Here is a 15,489-nt window from a genome sequence, read left to right as displayed (position 1 = left end):
TGTAGTTGGAGAGGTAAGGTAGAAATAGGGAAAGTTTGGCGCACCTGGGTGGCTCAGTCAGTTAAGCATCTGCCTTTGGCTCAGGTCATGATCCCAGCGTCCTGGGATCGAGTCCTGCATTGGGCTCCCTGCTCTGCGGGGAGCCTGCTTCTCCCTCCCCTTGCCGCTCCCCCTGCTTGTGCTCCCTCCCTCTCTCTGACAAATAAATATAATCTTAAAAAAAAAAAAAGAAATAGGGAAGGTTCATTCATTTAGTAAGAATTAAATGTAAATTCAAGATAAACATAATACAGTGTTTGACTTGATGCTAAAAATTCCAGTTTACCTACAATATCCTGTATGTGTATTTTACAATGTCCTTGTTAGTGCAGTGTTTTGGTGTTCCATGGTACTGTGTATGTATTTTATGTAATGATTGTCTAATTAGCTCTGAGGCCAGGATATGAAAGGGAATAATGTGGGTTCTGTTTTGGGGAGAATTTGGCTTATGCCTCTCCAGGTGTTGGCCCGAGGAACAGCAATCCTAGCATTGTTAGGTTCGGGGGAACCAATCAATCAGGATTTTAGAATGTGTCAATGGGATATCTAGGATTGTAATTCCTGAATCCTGAGTTTTACAGTTTCTTTTGCCTTTCTGGAAATCTGGCAGCCATTTACAGAGATAATGGAATATACCTTTTTTGGGTGTTGTCCGTTGACCATTATAAATCAAGAGAGGAGGGCCTCAGACTTGCAAATCACTTGACATCCTGGCCTTTCAGTTGCACTTGTATATCAACCAGGCTTTTTTTTTTTTTTTTTTTTTTGTAGAGAGAGAGGGGAGGCAGTGGGGTGGGGTTGGGGTGGGGGAGAGAGAAAGAGAGAGAATCTTAAGCAGGCTCCACACCCAGCACGGAGCTGGACGTGAGGCTCAATCTGGCAGCCCAGATGGAGATCATGACCTGAGCTGAAATCAAGAGTTGGTCACTTAACGGACTGAGCCACCCAGGTGCCCTCAGGCTTTGGAACTGATCCTCAGAGGACTTAAGTACTTCAAGTGGTATTCAGGTTTCTTTGTTTCTTCTGCTGTTGTTCACCTTTCTTTTTCTTTTATAGGTGTCTCGGCAAACAGACTCATGGGTGGTGCGATGCAGCTTACTTTCCGCAAGATGGCATTTGACTATTACCCCTTCCACTGGGCAGGTAGGACAATTCTGAATGGCAGCAGTTCTAGTGCGTCCCAGGTACCCGTGTATTGAGGACAGATTCCTGGGTTCATTCCTGACTGCCCAGCAGGAGGGTGCCAGGAATTGCACCTCAGAGGAGTGTTGGGAATAGCCCTCTTCAAGAAACTTGTCGGGTCTACTACTGATGATTCTTTATCAGTGATGGGAAGAAGTAGGAGGAAAGGCAGTGCTTGAGATGTTGCTTTTGACTCTATGCTCTGCCCCTTACTTCTACTAGTTTTAGAGCCTTTCTAGTAGTCCATGGTCAAAGATAGTGACAGTCAGCAGCTGGCCTTTTAGGGAACCTTAGGGAAAAATCACATATGGAATCCAGAAGAACTTGAGTGTTCTCACTAGATAATTTTTACTTACCCCAGAGAAATCTGGATTGGGGTGAGGGATCAGATTCTGAACTATGACTATACCAATGGAAGGGAAAAATCAGAATTTTGGATCATGATCTTGGACTGAAATCTTTTTGCTTCTTTGTTGCATAGGTGACAGCTGCAAACATTGGGTACGGCACTGTGAGGCCATGGAGACACGAGGCCAGTGGGCCCAGAAGCTGGTGATGGAATTTCAGAGTAAAATGGAGAAGTGGCATGAAGAGACAGGTCTCAAACTGCCCTGGCACCTGGGGGTAGATTCTCCCTTCAGGAGGAAAGCAGGTAGGTTACAAGGAGCTGGAGGACTCCCATAGCTTAGCCTCTTGCTATTTACTTTTGAATATCCAGTGAAGGTAAAGCCCTGGACTAGCTAATTATCCCAACCTCATCCCATGGAAAGACATCAGTGACTTTTTTTCTTTACAGAGTCCTAGTTGTCTTTAGGACTAGCTTTAGTGTTGAGGAGAGGTTGTTGTCGCCTTTATAACAGAGACTGTGGCCTTGGTCTTAAGGAGAATACAATTTTTGAATTCCTTCTAGGAGCTAGACAGTGTTAAGCTCTCTTTTCTACATATATATAGCCTTAGTGATCTTAGGATTTTTACTTTACTAATTCTGTTAGTAATGACAGTTGAATGTACCTGATTCTCTTTCCTACTTTCTTATTTTTATTTAGATTCTCTCTCCAGTCCTCGAAAGAACTCCATTGAGAGAAGCCCCTCTCAGGGCCGACAGGCTGCCTTTCGGCCTCCAGCGTGGAATCGCTTGCGCTCTAGTTGCCTGGTAATACGGGTGGATGACTTGGACATCCACCAGGTGAGAAGCCCAGGATGCAGGGAGATATGGTTGGAAAGGGGTGGAGCAGTACATTTGGAAGGCAACAGGTGTGAACAAGATTGTGGAATTCAGGGGCTGCTTCCCTCACTTCTGAGTGGATTGATAACACTGGTCTGTTTCTGTCTGAGCATGGATGGCTGCTGAGATCAGGACCTGGGACTCCCCCAGTTCCGTCTGATACCCTAGTACCAACCTTCCCCTGAGAGCAGTGAACTTGCAGATAGTGGGAGCAGGTGCGAGAATTCCTGCAATATGTGTGAAAATCCCTCTGCTCCCTGTGGTAGACTTTGCAAGGGTGGCAGTGGCTTTCTATGACCTCAGAGGAAATTGAGGAAATTCTACTCTGGATGCTGTACAGGTGCTAACAGCAACTTGTGTGTGGTTGTGTAGGTTTCTACGGCTGGACAGCCAAGTAAGAAGCCATCTACACTCCTTTCCTGTAGTCGGAAGCTTCACAATCTTCCCACTCAGGTCTCTGCCATTCATATTGAGTTCACAGAGTATTACTTCCCTGATAATCAGGAGCTTCCAGGTAAGCATCTGATCTGCTCACTTCTTACTGTTTAGCTCATGCTCTTCACATCTGCCAGCCTTGGGGCCACGGCTTGTATTCTCATTTGTCTCTAGGAATTTTAGGTGTTTGAGTTAGTTTAGCACAACTTCGTTAAAAACTCCGCTGTGTAGAAATATGCACCTTTGCTTTCTTCGTAATAAAATGAATATCAGCTGGTAAGTAGGAGTCAACTTGCTACTCTGTACATGGCGATTCTTTTTTTTTTCCTGCTTTCCAGTTCCCTGTCCCAATCTCTACATTCAGTTAAATGGCCTGACGTTTACTATGGATCCTGTCAGCTTGCTCTGGGGAAACCTCTTCTGCCTGGATTTATACCGCAGTTTGGAGCAGTTCAAAGCTATCTACAAGCTGGAAGATTCGAGCCAGAAAGATGAACACTTGGATATCCGACTGGATGCCTTCTGGTTGAAGGTAGGGGAGAGTGGGATTTTCATTCCCTGTTGGCAGCCCTAGCTGCATTTCTCCCATGGTTATAATCCAGGGTTCTGCTCTGTCCCTTTGATAGAAGTAAGGAAAACAGTATTGCAGCTTGGTCTTTTACGCATGTATTAATAGCAGGTTGTGGAGCTACTCAGATGTCCATTCTGAATTGGGTTTCATTTTCTCTCTGAAGGTTAGCTTCCCACTGGAGAAGAGAGAGCAGGCTGGGTTGCATCGTCCTCAGGCCCTCATCTTTTCTGCGTCGGGCGTGACTGCCACCAATACACGTCATGCCCCACATTGTAGTTGTCCAGACCTCCAAAGTCTCTTCCGAGGTTTTGCGGCTGCTGAGTTCTTTCATTCCAATTATGTTCACTTTCCCAAGGTTCCAGGTGGCTTTAGCCTTCTGCACATGCTTTTTTTACATCATGCTTTCCAGATGGATTCCCGCCTCCCTCAACCCAGTACCCTCCCTCCCCAGAGGCTTAAGGCTTCCCAGGATCTGTGGTCCATCCACTTCACCCAGATCTCCTTGGACTTTGAGGGAACAGAGAACTTCAAAGGCCATACCTTGAATTTTGTGGCCCCCTTCCCCTTGTCCATTTGGGCCTGCCTACCCCTCCGCTGGCAGCAGGCTCAGGCACAGAAGCTCCTTTTGGCCACAGAAGGGAGGCTGAAACCGTCCGCTAGCTTTGGCAGTCCTGTCCATTCTGAGGCCCTTGCCCCTGAGGCTGTGCCCCATCAGAGGTCAAAGACTGAGCATGATTTGAAAAGCCTGTCAGGCCTTACAGAAGTCATGGATGTTTTGAGAGAAGGCAGCAGTAGTGTGGACAGCAAAGGGCCTCTGACTGAGCTTGAGGATGCAGCAGATGTTCACATGCTTGTACACTCCCCTGCACATGTCCGTGTGAGGCTTGACCATTACCAATACTTGGCTCTGCTCCGCCTGAAGGAGGTGCTACAGGGTCTTCAAGAACAACTGACTAAGGACACAGAGGCCATGACTGGCTCTCCTCTGCAGGACCAGACAGTTTGCATTGGGGTCCTCTTCCCCAGTGCTGAGGTGGCTCTGCTCATGCATCCTGCCCCGGCGGCTGTTGAAGCTGACTCTGCAGGTTCAGATACCACCAGCCTCATCGATTCAGAGCTGTCTCCTTCAGAGGATAGGGAGCTGAAGTCTGATGCCTCCTCAGACCAGGGCCCAGCAAGCCCTGAGAAGGTTCTGGGGGACAGTGGCATTGAAAATCTGGATGCATCCCAGGATAGGCCAGTGCCTCTCCATAGCAATGGAGAACTACAGGATTCAGATCCTCTTGCACAGCAGGAGGTAGGGAAGGGCCATGAGGCAGTGGATTTCTTACAGGCCAAGAGACTGAGCAGAACCCAGGTGTCCACCTCACCAGCTGTGTTGAAGCCCCCAGGTGGCAGGGATACCGCTGTGAATGGACAGGCTGAGATCATTCCCTTGAAGAACATTGAGGGAGAATTGTCAAGTGCTATTCACATGACCAAGGATGCCACAAAGGAGGCTCTACATGCCACTATGGACCTCACCAAGGAAGCTGTGTCTCTGACTAAGGATGCCTTCAGTCTGGGCAGAGACCGAATGACCTCCACCATGCACAAGATGTTGTCCCTGCCCCCAGCCAAGTGAGTGGCTCTCTGCCTTCTTCATTCATCCTGTCTCCTCCTCCTAGCTCTGGTCGTTAGGCTTAAGGCCTCCTGCTGTGTGTACTGTTAGATTGGGAAGCACCATGTAGTCCAGGGGATGGCAAAGAATGGCCTCTCAATGTACCAAAGCCTTTAATTTTCAGTGCTGCCTGAAGGACAGTGGAAGAATTTTTAGGCTACTTAGAGGATATAGGTATACCAACTGGAGAGACTTATTTTTTACATCTAATTCTGTGATAGGGGAAGAAACAAAAATTGGATTTGCACATGCCTCCATGTAGCTTAGCCTATTCTTGGGCAGTTTCAAGTCAACATTTACTGCTTCATAGGATCTTCCCTCCTCTTTCACTGATTCACTATTATTGATACAGATATACTCTATGAGAAAAATAATAATAATAATGCTTGGCATCTGTATGATATTTTTTCTAGTGGCCCTTCACATAATATTTTGTTTGATTTGATCCCCACAGCAACCCCATAAGATAGCAATAGAAATTCGTATCCTCAGTTTATAGCTGAGGGAACTGAAGTTTCAAAAAGGATGAGCCCATGGATCCTGTATCTTGTAAATAGAGAAGCTGGGGCTTTGTATTTGCTCTTTCTGGTACACCTTATCAATGTCTGCCAGAGTAGTAGAGAAGGAAGAATTTCATATGTTCATTCAACAAAAATTTTTTGAGCCCCTACTTTGTGCCTGGCTCTGTGTCAGACACTGAAGATACAGTAGGGAGTAAGCAGAAAAATACAGAAATGTGTAATCGGAAGAGTGGAAAGGTATGGATTTTTTCATTGGTGCCTTGTGGTTTTAGGAATGATAATGAAGACTATGGGAAATCTTTGTTGGGATGCTTTGTGGTTTGGGGACCATCGTTTGAAGATCAGTGGCTTTGGAGCTTTGTCTAAGTGGATTGTGGGTCTAAGTGGGTCTCTAAGCAATGCCAGTGTTAGTACTTGCTAGGCACAGATAGCCTAGAAGGAAGGAGAAGGGAAAACTTGAAGGGAGAAATGATATAATACTAGGCAACACTTACGGAGTGCTTTCTACGTATCAGGCACTCTCCTGAAAGCTTACAATATTAATCCATTGAATTCTTGTAACAGCCCTGTAAGGCAGGTAATAATATCAGTCCCCATTTTACACGTGAGGAAACTGAGTTCAGAGAGGTAAGAAACTTGCTCGGGATCACACAACTCGTGAGTGGTGGGGTGAGGATTGAAAGCCTGGACTCGCAGTCACCAAATGTGCTGCTTTTTCTAAATGGAGATGGGAAAAGAGGAGAGGGGGTGCTAAAGGGAAAAGAAAGGTGTGTGACACAGGCCTTTTTTCAACCCCCAACCTTGACGTGCTGATGGCCCAGTCCCGTGGCCTCTTCTCAATCCTCTGTCCTCGGCTCCTCGTGTCGGCCTTGCGGTTGTCCCGGACGCTCAGAGCCCTGCGCAGCCCTCACACCGTGCTTCTCGGCAGGGGTCTTTCCTTCTTCCTTGGCTGCTGTCTTCTGCCTTCCGTCCTGTAAACCTAACCGCTCTGCTGCACTAGGCTGTCCGTGTTCTGATCACTTTTATCATAATCTTTATGTTTTAAATTATAAAAATGATTTGTGTTCATTTTGTTGACAGTGTAGGAAAAGAAGAATAAAGAAGAAAACAAAGTCACTTGTGACAGCACAATGCAGAGAGAGTCACCATTCACATTTGGATCTGTTTTCTTCCAATTTTTATACCTGTATTTGGGTACCCATGTGAATGCTTATAGGTGTGTACACACATACACTATACACGAATACTATTTTTACAATAATAGAATTATTTCTCTATCATCAAGAAAATTTCCAGTTTTATTCACTTAATGTTTGTTTGTGAATCATTTCCCATTCATGAGGTACCTGAATACATAATTTTTAATTCCTCTATTGTATTCTGGCAAATGGATTTATCCTAATTTATTCATTCATCCCACTATGGGGGGCGCTTTAGTGTGTTTCCGGTTTTTCTCAGAACCAAAGCTGTGTTAAATGCCCTTGTTTTTGTGAACATTACTCTTTATGCATATCTAAATCTTTAGAATGAAAACCTCGAAGTGGGTTATTATTGGGTCAAATGCTGCAAACATTTTTAAGGTTTTTGATGAATTTGCCAAACTTCAGTGCATTTTTGTATACTTTCTCTCAAGGTTATTTTATTCATCTCCTTACCTCTGCTGTAGTCTGTATTTTCGGTTCTGACTTTTCTCCCCGCCCCTGCTCTTCATCAAAAACCATCTACTGCATGTAAGTTCCCCATGGATTTCCCAGGGGTGTGGCAAACCTCACATACATAAAACTAAATTCCCTATCCCTCCCTAGACCAGTTCTTTCTTTATTCAGTAGTATCATTCTCCTGCCTCTTCTAGTCCTTTGTCAGATTCTGACTGTAATTCCTAGAGCAGGGGTTCTCAGACCAAAGCCTGCTTCAGAATCATCTGGAGGGCTTCTTAAAACAGATTGCTGATTCCCACCCTTAGAGTTTCTCATCCAGTAGGTCTGAGACAGGGCCTGAGAACATGCATTTCTAAGCCCCTTCCCTCTCCCCGTTGATGCTGATGCTCCTACCAGGATGACACTTTGAGAACACTGCTTTAGGGAGTCTCATATCCCTTTTTGCTGTCTCTTCCTACATGTGGACTATTTCAGTAAACTATTAATTGATTTCCTCATTGGAGGTCTTTTCCTCACTAGCTTGTTTGAAAGAGCCTAAAACACAGGTCTGATCTTATTTCCCTACTCTAAAACTTTTAGGCTTTTCCCTTATACCCCCTGAATTTAGTTTGAACTTATTAGTGTGGCATAATCAATTATTGTGATATATTCCATATGGCACTTTGTGTTTTTTGTTTTTTAAGTAGGTTCCATGCTGGGGCTTGAACTCATGGTCCTGAGATCAAGACCTGAACTGAGACCAGGACTTGGACGCTTAACAGACTGAGTGATCCAGGCGCCCCTCACTTTACAGTTTTTTAATAGACTATTTTTTAGAATAGTTTTAGGTTCATAGGAATTATTGAGCAGAAGGTACAGAGATTTCCCATATACCCCCCTGTACTTTATAGTTTTAAAAGCACTTTCACATATAATCTTTTATCCAGGTTTTTCTGTAATCTGGCTGCAACTCATGTGGTAAAAAAGGGGGAAATAAACACTTAGCAAGAGTTAGGAGACTTGGGTTTTTCTTAATTCCATCTTTAACTATGACCTTGAGTCAGTTTCTTTTATAAAATGGGAAGATTAAATGATCTTTAAAGGTTTCTTTTCACTGTATTGTGCCTTTTTAACTTTATCTTCCATTAGCTCTTCCCAATAAAACCTAAGCTCTAGCTGGGTTGAGCTACTGTCTCCAAAGGTACTTTTTGTTTTCTAGCTCCATTCTCCATGTCTTTGCTCATGCTGTTTCTTCCCCATAGAATGCCCCTTCCCTGTCTCTTTCACAGCCCTCAAGGGCTCCCTCAAATGCCATCTCCTTCCACAAAGCTATTCCTGATACCCTTCTTCTCATCCTTTCCCCCCTTTGATACTGCCTAGCTTTTGGCTTGTACCTCTGTCCTTCTTTTATGGTGTGTGTGATTTACTCCCATACGATGGTAGGTTGTATCTGAATCTCCTCTCTCCTGATAGTTTATACATTCATTGAGGACAGAGGATGCCTTGTGCATTATTTTATTCACTCCCTGTGATTTGTATGGTGCCTTATGTGCACAAGTTTTTCAGTAAATACTTGTGGAATGGATGTGGGTGGCTTCAGGTGTCATTCATTTGCACTGGGGCTGTAGGTAGTTGGTCTTGTCTATATATGGGATGACCTTGATTACACTTGATATTTCATGTTGATATGGCAGAGCTACTTACACAGTTTGAAATTCCAGATTCAGAAAGGCCAGCAGTTGAAAAATGGTGTGACCCCCTTACAGCAGATAATAGTTGACATCAAAGTTAATGTATAAATAACTGTTTGGGTTGAAAGGGATGGGCATTGCAAGGGACAAAACATATCTTCTAAGCCACATTTGTGTGTTGTTTTTTTTTTTAAGATTTTTAAATTTATTTTTGTGCACGCATGGTAAAGAGAGGAAGAGCGAGAGCGCACACATGAGCAGGGGGAGGGGCAGAGGGGGAAGCAGACCCCCCGCAGAGCAAGGAGTCCGATGTGGGGCTCCATCCCAGGACCCCGGGACCATGACCTGAGCCGAAGGCACCTAACCGACTGAGCCCCACAGGCGCTCATGGTTTTTATCTCTTAAACAGGGAACCCATGGCCAAAATAGATGAGGGGGCGGCAGCACCACTGAGTGGAGGGGCTGCCCGACTCCGACTTTTCTCCATGAAGAGGACAGTATCTCAGCAGTCATTTGATGGCATTTCATTGGATAACAGTGGCCCTGAAGACCGGATTTCCGTGGACAGTGATGGCAGTGATAGCTTTGTGACGCTCTTGGAGTCTGGTAGGTGGAAGCAGCCAGGTGAAACCGAAGTCCAAAAAGGGTTCTTTCTGCTGCCTATATACCAGCAGGATACAAAAGGAGCTGAGATTTGATAAAATAGGTATTTTCTTAACCAAAACCAAAAAAGAGAAATTTTAGTGGATTTGTAGCTCTGGCTTATTTACACATCTTCTAGGTTATTGGTTAGCACTTGACCTTTATCACAGAATGAGACTCAGACCAGAAGAGAGAGTGCTGGTCTTATAGCCATGTGGCTGTGGCAGGAGGATTAGTTTGGTGGTTAGTGTTTTTTGTTGTTTTTTTTTTTCCCCCTAACTACATATTTTATTGTTGGAAAATAGGAGCTTTTTCTATGATAAAATGAGTAACTATTAGGAATGAGATCATTCATCACTGGAAGCTACACTGGTTCTTTCATCTTATTGAACGGGAGACTTTTTTAAATGGTCCCTTAAGAGTGTCTAAACGAAAATAAAGTAAAAAGAGAATGTACTGTTTCTTAAGCTGGGTGGTAGGTACCCCTGTTTGCTTTGTTATGATTATGGAATATTATGGAAAAATTCAAATATGTATAAAAGTAGATGGGATCAAATGATGAACGCTCATGTACCCATTACCTAGCTTCAAATATTAAGAACTGATGGCCATTCTTGTTTCATATATACTTCTGTTCACTTCCTTTCCTCCCATGTTATTTTGAAGCAAATTCCAAACATAACATTTTATCCATAAATATTTTTATTATGCATCTCTAGAAAATAAACTTCAAAAATATTTGAAAAAAATTTAAATTGTGGCAAAGTATGTATTACATAAACTTAACAGTCTTAACCATTTTTAACTGTAATTGGATTATTAACTGTAAAAGGAGCATTAAGTATCATTGTGCAGGGGCACCTGGGTGACTCAGTCATTAAGCGTCTGCCTTCGGCTCAGGTCGTGATCCCAGGGTCTTGGGATCGAACCCCGCATCGGGCTCCCTGCTCCATGGGAAGCCTCCTTCTCCCTCTCTCTCTCTCCCCCTGCTTGTGTTCCCTCTCTCACTGTGTTTCTCTCTATCAAATAAATAAAAAATCTTTAACAAAAAAAAGTTTCATTGTGCAACCATCACCACTATCCATCTCCAGAACTTTCTTCATCTCATAAAACAAAACCTGTACCTCATTCCCTTCTCTTCCAGCCCCTGGCAACCACCATTCCACTTTGTATTCTGAATTTGACCATTCTGGGTACCTCATATAAATGGAATCATACAGTATTTGTCCTTTATTTTAAAGATTTTATTTATTTATTTGACGGAGAGAGAGACAGAGATAGCGAGAGAAAGCATGAGTAGGGAGGAGAGGGAGAAGCAGGCTCCCCGCTGAGCAGGGAGCCCGACGCGGGCTCCATCCCAGGACCCTGAGATCATGACCTGAGCTGAAGGCAGACACTTAACCGACCGAGCACCCAGGCACCCCAGTATTTGTCCTTTTATGACTGGCTTGTTTCATTTAACATAATGGCCTTAGGGTTCATTCACTTCATAGCACGTGTCAGAATTTTTTTCTTTTTTAGGCTAATACCCTATTGTATGTTTATACCACATTTTGTTAGTCCGTTCATCTGTCTGTGGACACTTGGGTTGCATCCATTTACAGACTTTTTTTTAATGTGACCAAATACCACTGTCCCATTTTTAAAAATCAACAATTCTTTAAATTCATCAAATTAAATTCTTTAAATTCATCATATCCAGTTTTCAAATTCCCAATTGTCTCATAAGTGTCATAAGTGTTTTTTTTTTCCACAGTTGTCATTGTTTTTAGAGATTGGATTTGAACAGAACTTTTTGATTTTCAAACTCATTTGTTGTCTTTCTTATGCAGAGTCTGGTCCAGAATCTCTTCCACCAGGAACTCTTCCAAATGTCTTGGACAGTGCTGGTGTCCAGGCGAGCCCTGTTGTGGATAGTTACGGCCAGGGGTCACCAGAGGCCAATAGTTCAGTCTCACCCAGTGGGGAAGACCTCGGCCTTCACCCGGTCAGCTGCTCTCCTTTCTTCTCTGCAGAGGGTAGGCTGTAGGCTGGAAGCTTGCGAGGCACTCAGCTAAGAAAGTATCCTTTTACAGGTCTCCATTCTGGTCCTGAAGGTGAATGAGGTATCTTTGGGGATCGAGGTACGTGGTGAGGACCTGGCTGTAGCCCTGCAGGCAGAGGAACTGAGTGTCCAACAGCTGGGCACCGTGGGACTCTGGCAGTTCCTGCACGGACAGTGCTCAGGTGAGGATGGGGGCTGTTCCAGGGGAGCTGGGATTTATCTGGGGCAGCCCTAGCTTCTTGCTCCTGTCACTGGGCCCCAAGGGTAGCTGTCCTAGTGCCAAGCCCTTGGTCCTTCTCTCCAGCAGCCATTAGGAGGAGGAACTCCAGTCAAGCCTTCTTGCAGGGGAACCTCCCAGAGCTCTTTCTGGGGCTTTGCATTCAGTAGGCTATTCACCATCTTCACTTCCCAGGTGCTCCTTAAGCTTATACAGGAGGCCGCTGTCCACTTCATTTGTGTAGCTGCTGACATCCAACTGTATATGATCAGGGAACTTCTGTCATTCATATTCAATCCTTTGATATTTGTACTTTAGAAGATGACAGGAAGGGCGCCTGGGTGGCTCAGTGTTAAGAGTCTGCCTTCAGCTCAGGTCATGATCCCAGGGTCCTGGGATCGAGCCCCGCATTGAGCTCCCTGCTCAGCAGGAAGTCTGCTTCTCCCTCTCCCACTCCCCCTGCTTGTGTTCCTGCTCTCGCTATCTCTCTCTCTGTCAAATAAATAAGTAAAATCTTTAAAAAAAAAAAAAAAAGATAGGAAAAATCTGGGCTTATGCTGCATTCTTCATTTTAAAAATATTTTTTAAAATATTGAGTAGATACTTAGGAATACTTAGAAAATATATGTAAGGTATAAAATAATAAAAATACAGTGAACCCATGTACACCACCACCTAGTTTAATAAACAGAATAGTACCATTAACTTTGAAGTCCCCAGGAGCCCCGCTCCTGAATCTTCCTCTGCCTCTCACCTGTCATAAAGAATCACTCTCCTGAATTTTGTTTCTCATTCTGTTGCTTTACTTTACAACTCTTCTACATGTTTGTTATCAGTGTATTATTTAGTTTTGCAGGTTTTAGAGTTTTTCTAAATGGGATTATAGTCTGTATTCTTTCATGACTGGCTTCTTTCTTTGATATTCTTCAAATTCTTCTACGTTGTTGAATTAGCTGTGATTCATTTTCATTGCTGTATCATATTCTATTGTATAAATATTACTAGCTTTTGCTTTTTAAAAACAACTTTATTGAGGTATAATTTGCATTTATGAAATTTGCTTATTGTAAGTATACAATTTGATAAATTCTAGCAAGTTCACAGAGTTGTGCAACCATTACCACCACCCCTAAAATATCCCTTGTACCCATTACTCTATTTACTTCTCTATTCTTAACAGACTTTTGGGTTGTTTCTGGGTTTTTTTTGCCATATCATATAGGATTGCCTTGAACATTTTTTTAAAATATTTTATTTATTTGAGAGAGAGAGAGAGAGAGCATGAGTTGAGGGGGAGCAGCAGAGGGAGAGGGAGAAGCAGGCTTCCTGCCGATTAGGGAGCCCAATGCGGGACTTGATCCCAGGACCCTGGGATCATGACCCAAGCTGAAGGCATACGCTTACCCAACTGAACCACCCAGGCGCCCTGCCTTGAACATTCTTGTACATGTCTCCTGGTATGTAAGAGAGTTTCTCTGGGGTTACATTCCTGAGGATATAATTTTCAGGGCATTAGGGTAGGTGTAGCTTCAACTTTGCTAGATAATGCCAGTTTTTTTCCCAAAATACTTGTGCCAATTTGCAGTTGTGTAAGTTTTTTCATATCCTTGGCTACACCTGTGATAGTTCTTTATGGAGTTTTGGGGAGATTAGCATGGATCCTGCATGGCTTTATCAGAAATGAGAACACCAAGACTTGGAGAAAGAAGAGGTGTTCAAATTTAGCAGAGTTGAGGGTCCTTTGTTTTAAGAGCTTTCCCTTGGCCTTTAGCCCAAGGTGTCTCAGATTTATAGCAAGCCCATCAGTGTCTCAGATTTATAACAAGGCCAGCTTTTTATTGATCCTTGACTTCCCTTCCACCCTGAGAGGCATGATAGCAAAAGCCCAGTCTTTGCAGTCAGTCATGGTTGCCTGCATTCAAGTCCTGTCCTTTCTACTTACAAGCTATTGAACTTTGGGCAAGTTATTTTCTGTGCCTTAGTTCCTTCATCGCTAAAATGGGAATGATGATAATACTTTTGGCATAGGGTTGTTATGAATATTAAATATATGTAAAGTGCTTAGAATAGTCCCTGACTGTTAATTAATTAATGTTTTATTTCTGTCTCTCTTCTCAAAGGTACAAGCTTTCAGGAATCCTCAGCTTTGAAGACTGACCACATCAGGCCATCTGTGGGCCTTCGGTTTGAGGTGGGGCCTGGTGCAGCTGTTCATTCCCCACTGGCCACACAAAATGGCTTCCTGCATTTCTTGCTTCGAGGCTGTGACCTTGAGCTCTTCACTTCGGTGCTTAATGGACTGGGGCCCTTCTTGGAGGATGAGGAGATCCCAGTGGTAGTTCCCATGCAGATTGAGTTCCTGCACTCTAGGATCACCCTAAAGGTGAGAGGAGCTTTGGGATTTTATCCTAGACTTTGCCAGGCAAGGAATTTTGGCAGCGATAGCTATATACACTTTACCCTTGTCATGGTCCAATGTGGTGAGGACCAAGTGAGTAAATGCATATTAGCATTCTTAGTGAAGGTTGTAGTAATACATAAATGTGTGTTGTATCAGAGTGTTCTAGATTTAGGTGAGGAGACCTTGTCACTAGCCCTGACCTTGTCTCTGGCATGCAACATGACTATGTATAAATAAGCCCATTAGGTTTTCTGGTCCTCAGTTTGACCATCTCTAGAATAGGAGAGACTCAGTTCTGCTTCTCTGCCTTGCAAAAACGTATGGATACATAATGGCATAACACTGCTTCAAGCTGAATGGTAGAAGCAAGGGTTGTTACCTGAATTGCTCTGAACTGGTTGGGGGCATCATGTGGTTTCCCTCTTTCCTGCAGGATGATACCCCCCCCATCTATCCAACATCTCCAGGCCCTATCCCCATCACTCTGGCCATGGAGCATGTTGTGCTGAAGCGGGGTGACGATGGTGTGTTCCACATAGGCGGTGAGTTGGGCTTGTCAGCCTCCTGGCTTCTCTGCCCCCCTTTTTTTTTTTAAAGATTTTATTTATTTATTTGATAGAGACACAGCGAGAGAGGGAACACAAGCAGTGGGAGTGGGAGAGGGAGAAGCAGGCTTCCCGCTGAGCAGGGAGCCCGATGCGGGGCTCGATCCCAGGACCCTGGGATCATGACCTGAGCTGAAGGCAGACGCTTAACGACTGAGCCACCCAGGCGCCCCTCTTCTCTGCCTTTTTTCTCCTATAAAGGGATAGATGATAACTAGGAATTGTTTGCATGTTGGCAGGAGTTTGTCATTTAGAACCTTTACTTTTTTCCAGCTGCTGCTCAAGACAGACCATCAGCTGAAGGACCTAAAAGTGAGAAGAGGCAGCCCCCCAAAGAACAGATGTTTCTGGTGCCCACAGAAGAAGCTTTTGAACAGCAGGTGAGGACTTAACTGAACAGTACCTTTCCCACCGACCCTTAGTGGCTGTAATTACAGAAGCTTGTAAAACTCAGAGGGCTGAAAAGTTTGTCTGTACTATGTATAGCTGGGTGGTTTGGGCTCCTGTCACCTAGCAGCAACTTCTATAAGTGCTTACTAGGGGATATAATTCAGGAACTGTAGGTGAATGGTTGCTGATCATAATTCTACTGCTGCTGTCCTTATAACTGATGAACTCT

The 15,489-nt window shown here is 44.1% G+C and overlaps 1 protein-coding gene across 1 annotated transcript in view; it reads left to right on the top strand.

Annotated features, from left to right (window-relative positions):
- The window catches only part of BLTP3A (bridge-like lipid transfer protein family member 3A), a 62,839-nt gene that overhangs the window by 42,162 nt on the left and 5,188 nt on the right, over positions 1–15,489 (top strand). The window contains exons 9-20 of the mRNA XM_028120595.2: positions 1,096–1,182; positions 1,703–1,873; positions 2,268–2,407; positions 2,819–2,960; positions 3,220–3,413; positions 3,616–5,072; positions 9,371–9,567; positions 11,436–11,590; positions 11,679–11,829; positions 13,985–14,247; positions 14,699–14,807; positions 15,144–15,250. Of these exons, the coding sequence (XP_027976396.1) occupies positions 1,096–1,182; positions 1,703–1,873; positions 2,268–2,407; positions 2,819–2,960; positions 3,220–3,413; positions 3,616–5,072; positions 9,371–9,567; positions 11,436–11,590; positions 11,679–11,829; positions 13,985–14,247; positions 14,699–14,807; positions 15,144–15,250 (3,173 nt within the window). The remainder of the gene's footprint in view (positions 1–1,095; positions 1,183–1,702; positions 1,874–2,267; positions 2,408–2,818; positions 2,961–3,219; positions 3,414–3,615; positions 5,073–9,370; positions 9,568–11,435; positions 11,591–11,678; positions 11,830–13,984; positions 14,248–14,698; positions 14,808–15,143; positions 15,251–15,489) is intronic.

The sequence above is a fragment of the Eumetopias jubatus genome, unplaced genomic scaffold (genome assembly GCF_037043125.1).
Source record: "Eumetopias jubatus isolate StellerSeaLion01/CBP00866 unplaced genomic scaffold, mEumJub1_p1.0 scaffold_6, whole genome shotgun sequence".
In the NCBI taxonomy this organism is placed as follows: Eukaryota; Metazoa; Chordata; class Mammalia; order Carnivora; family Otariidae; genus Eumetopias; species Eumetopias jubatus.
This window is presented reverse-complemented; position numbering and strand designations above follow the sequence as displayed.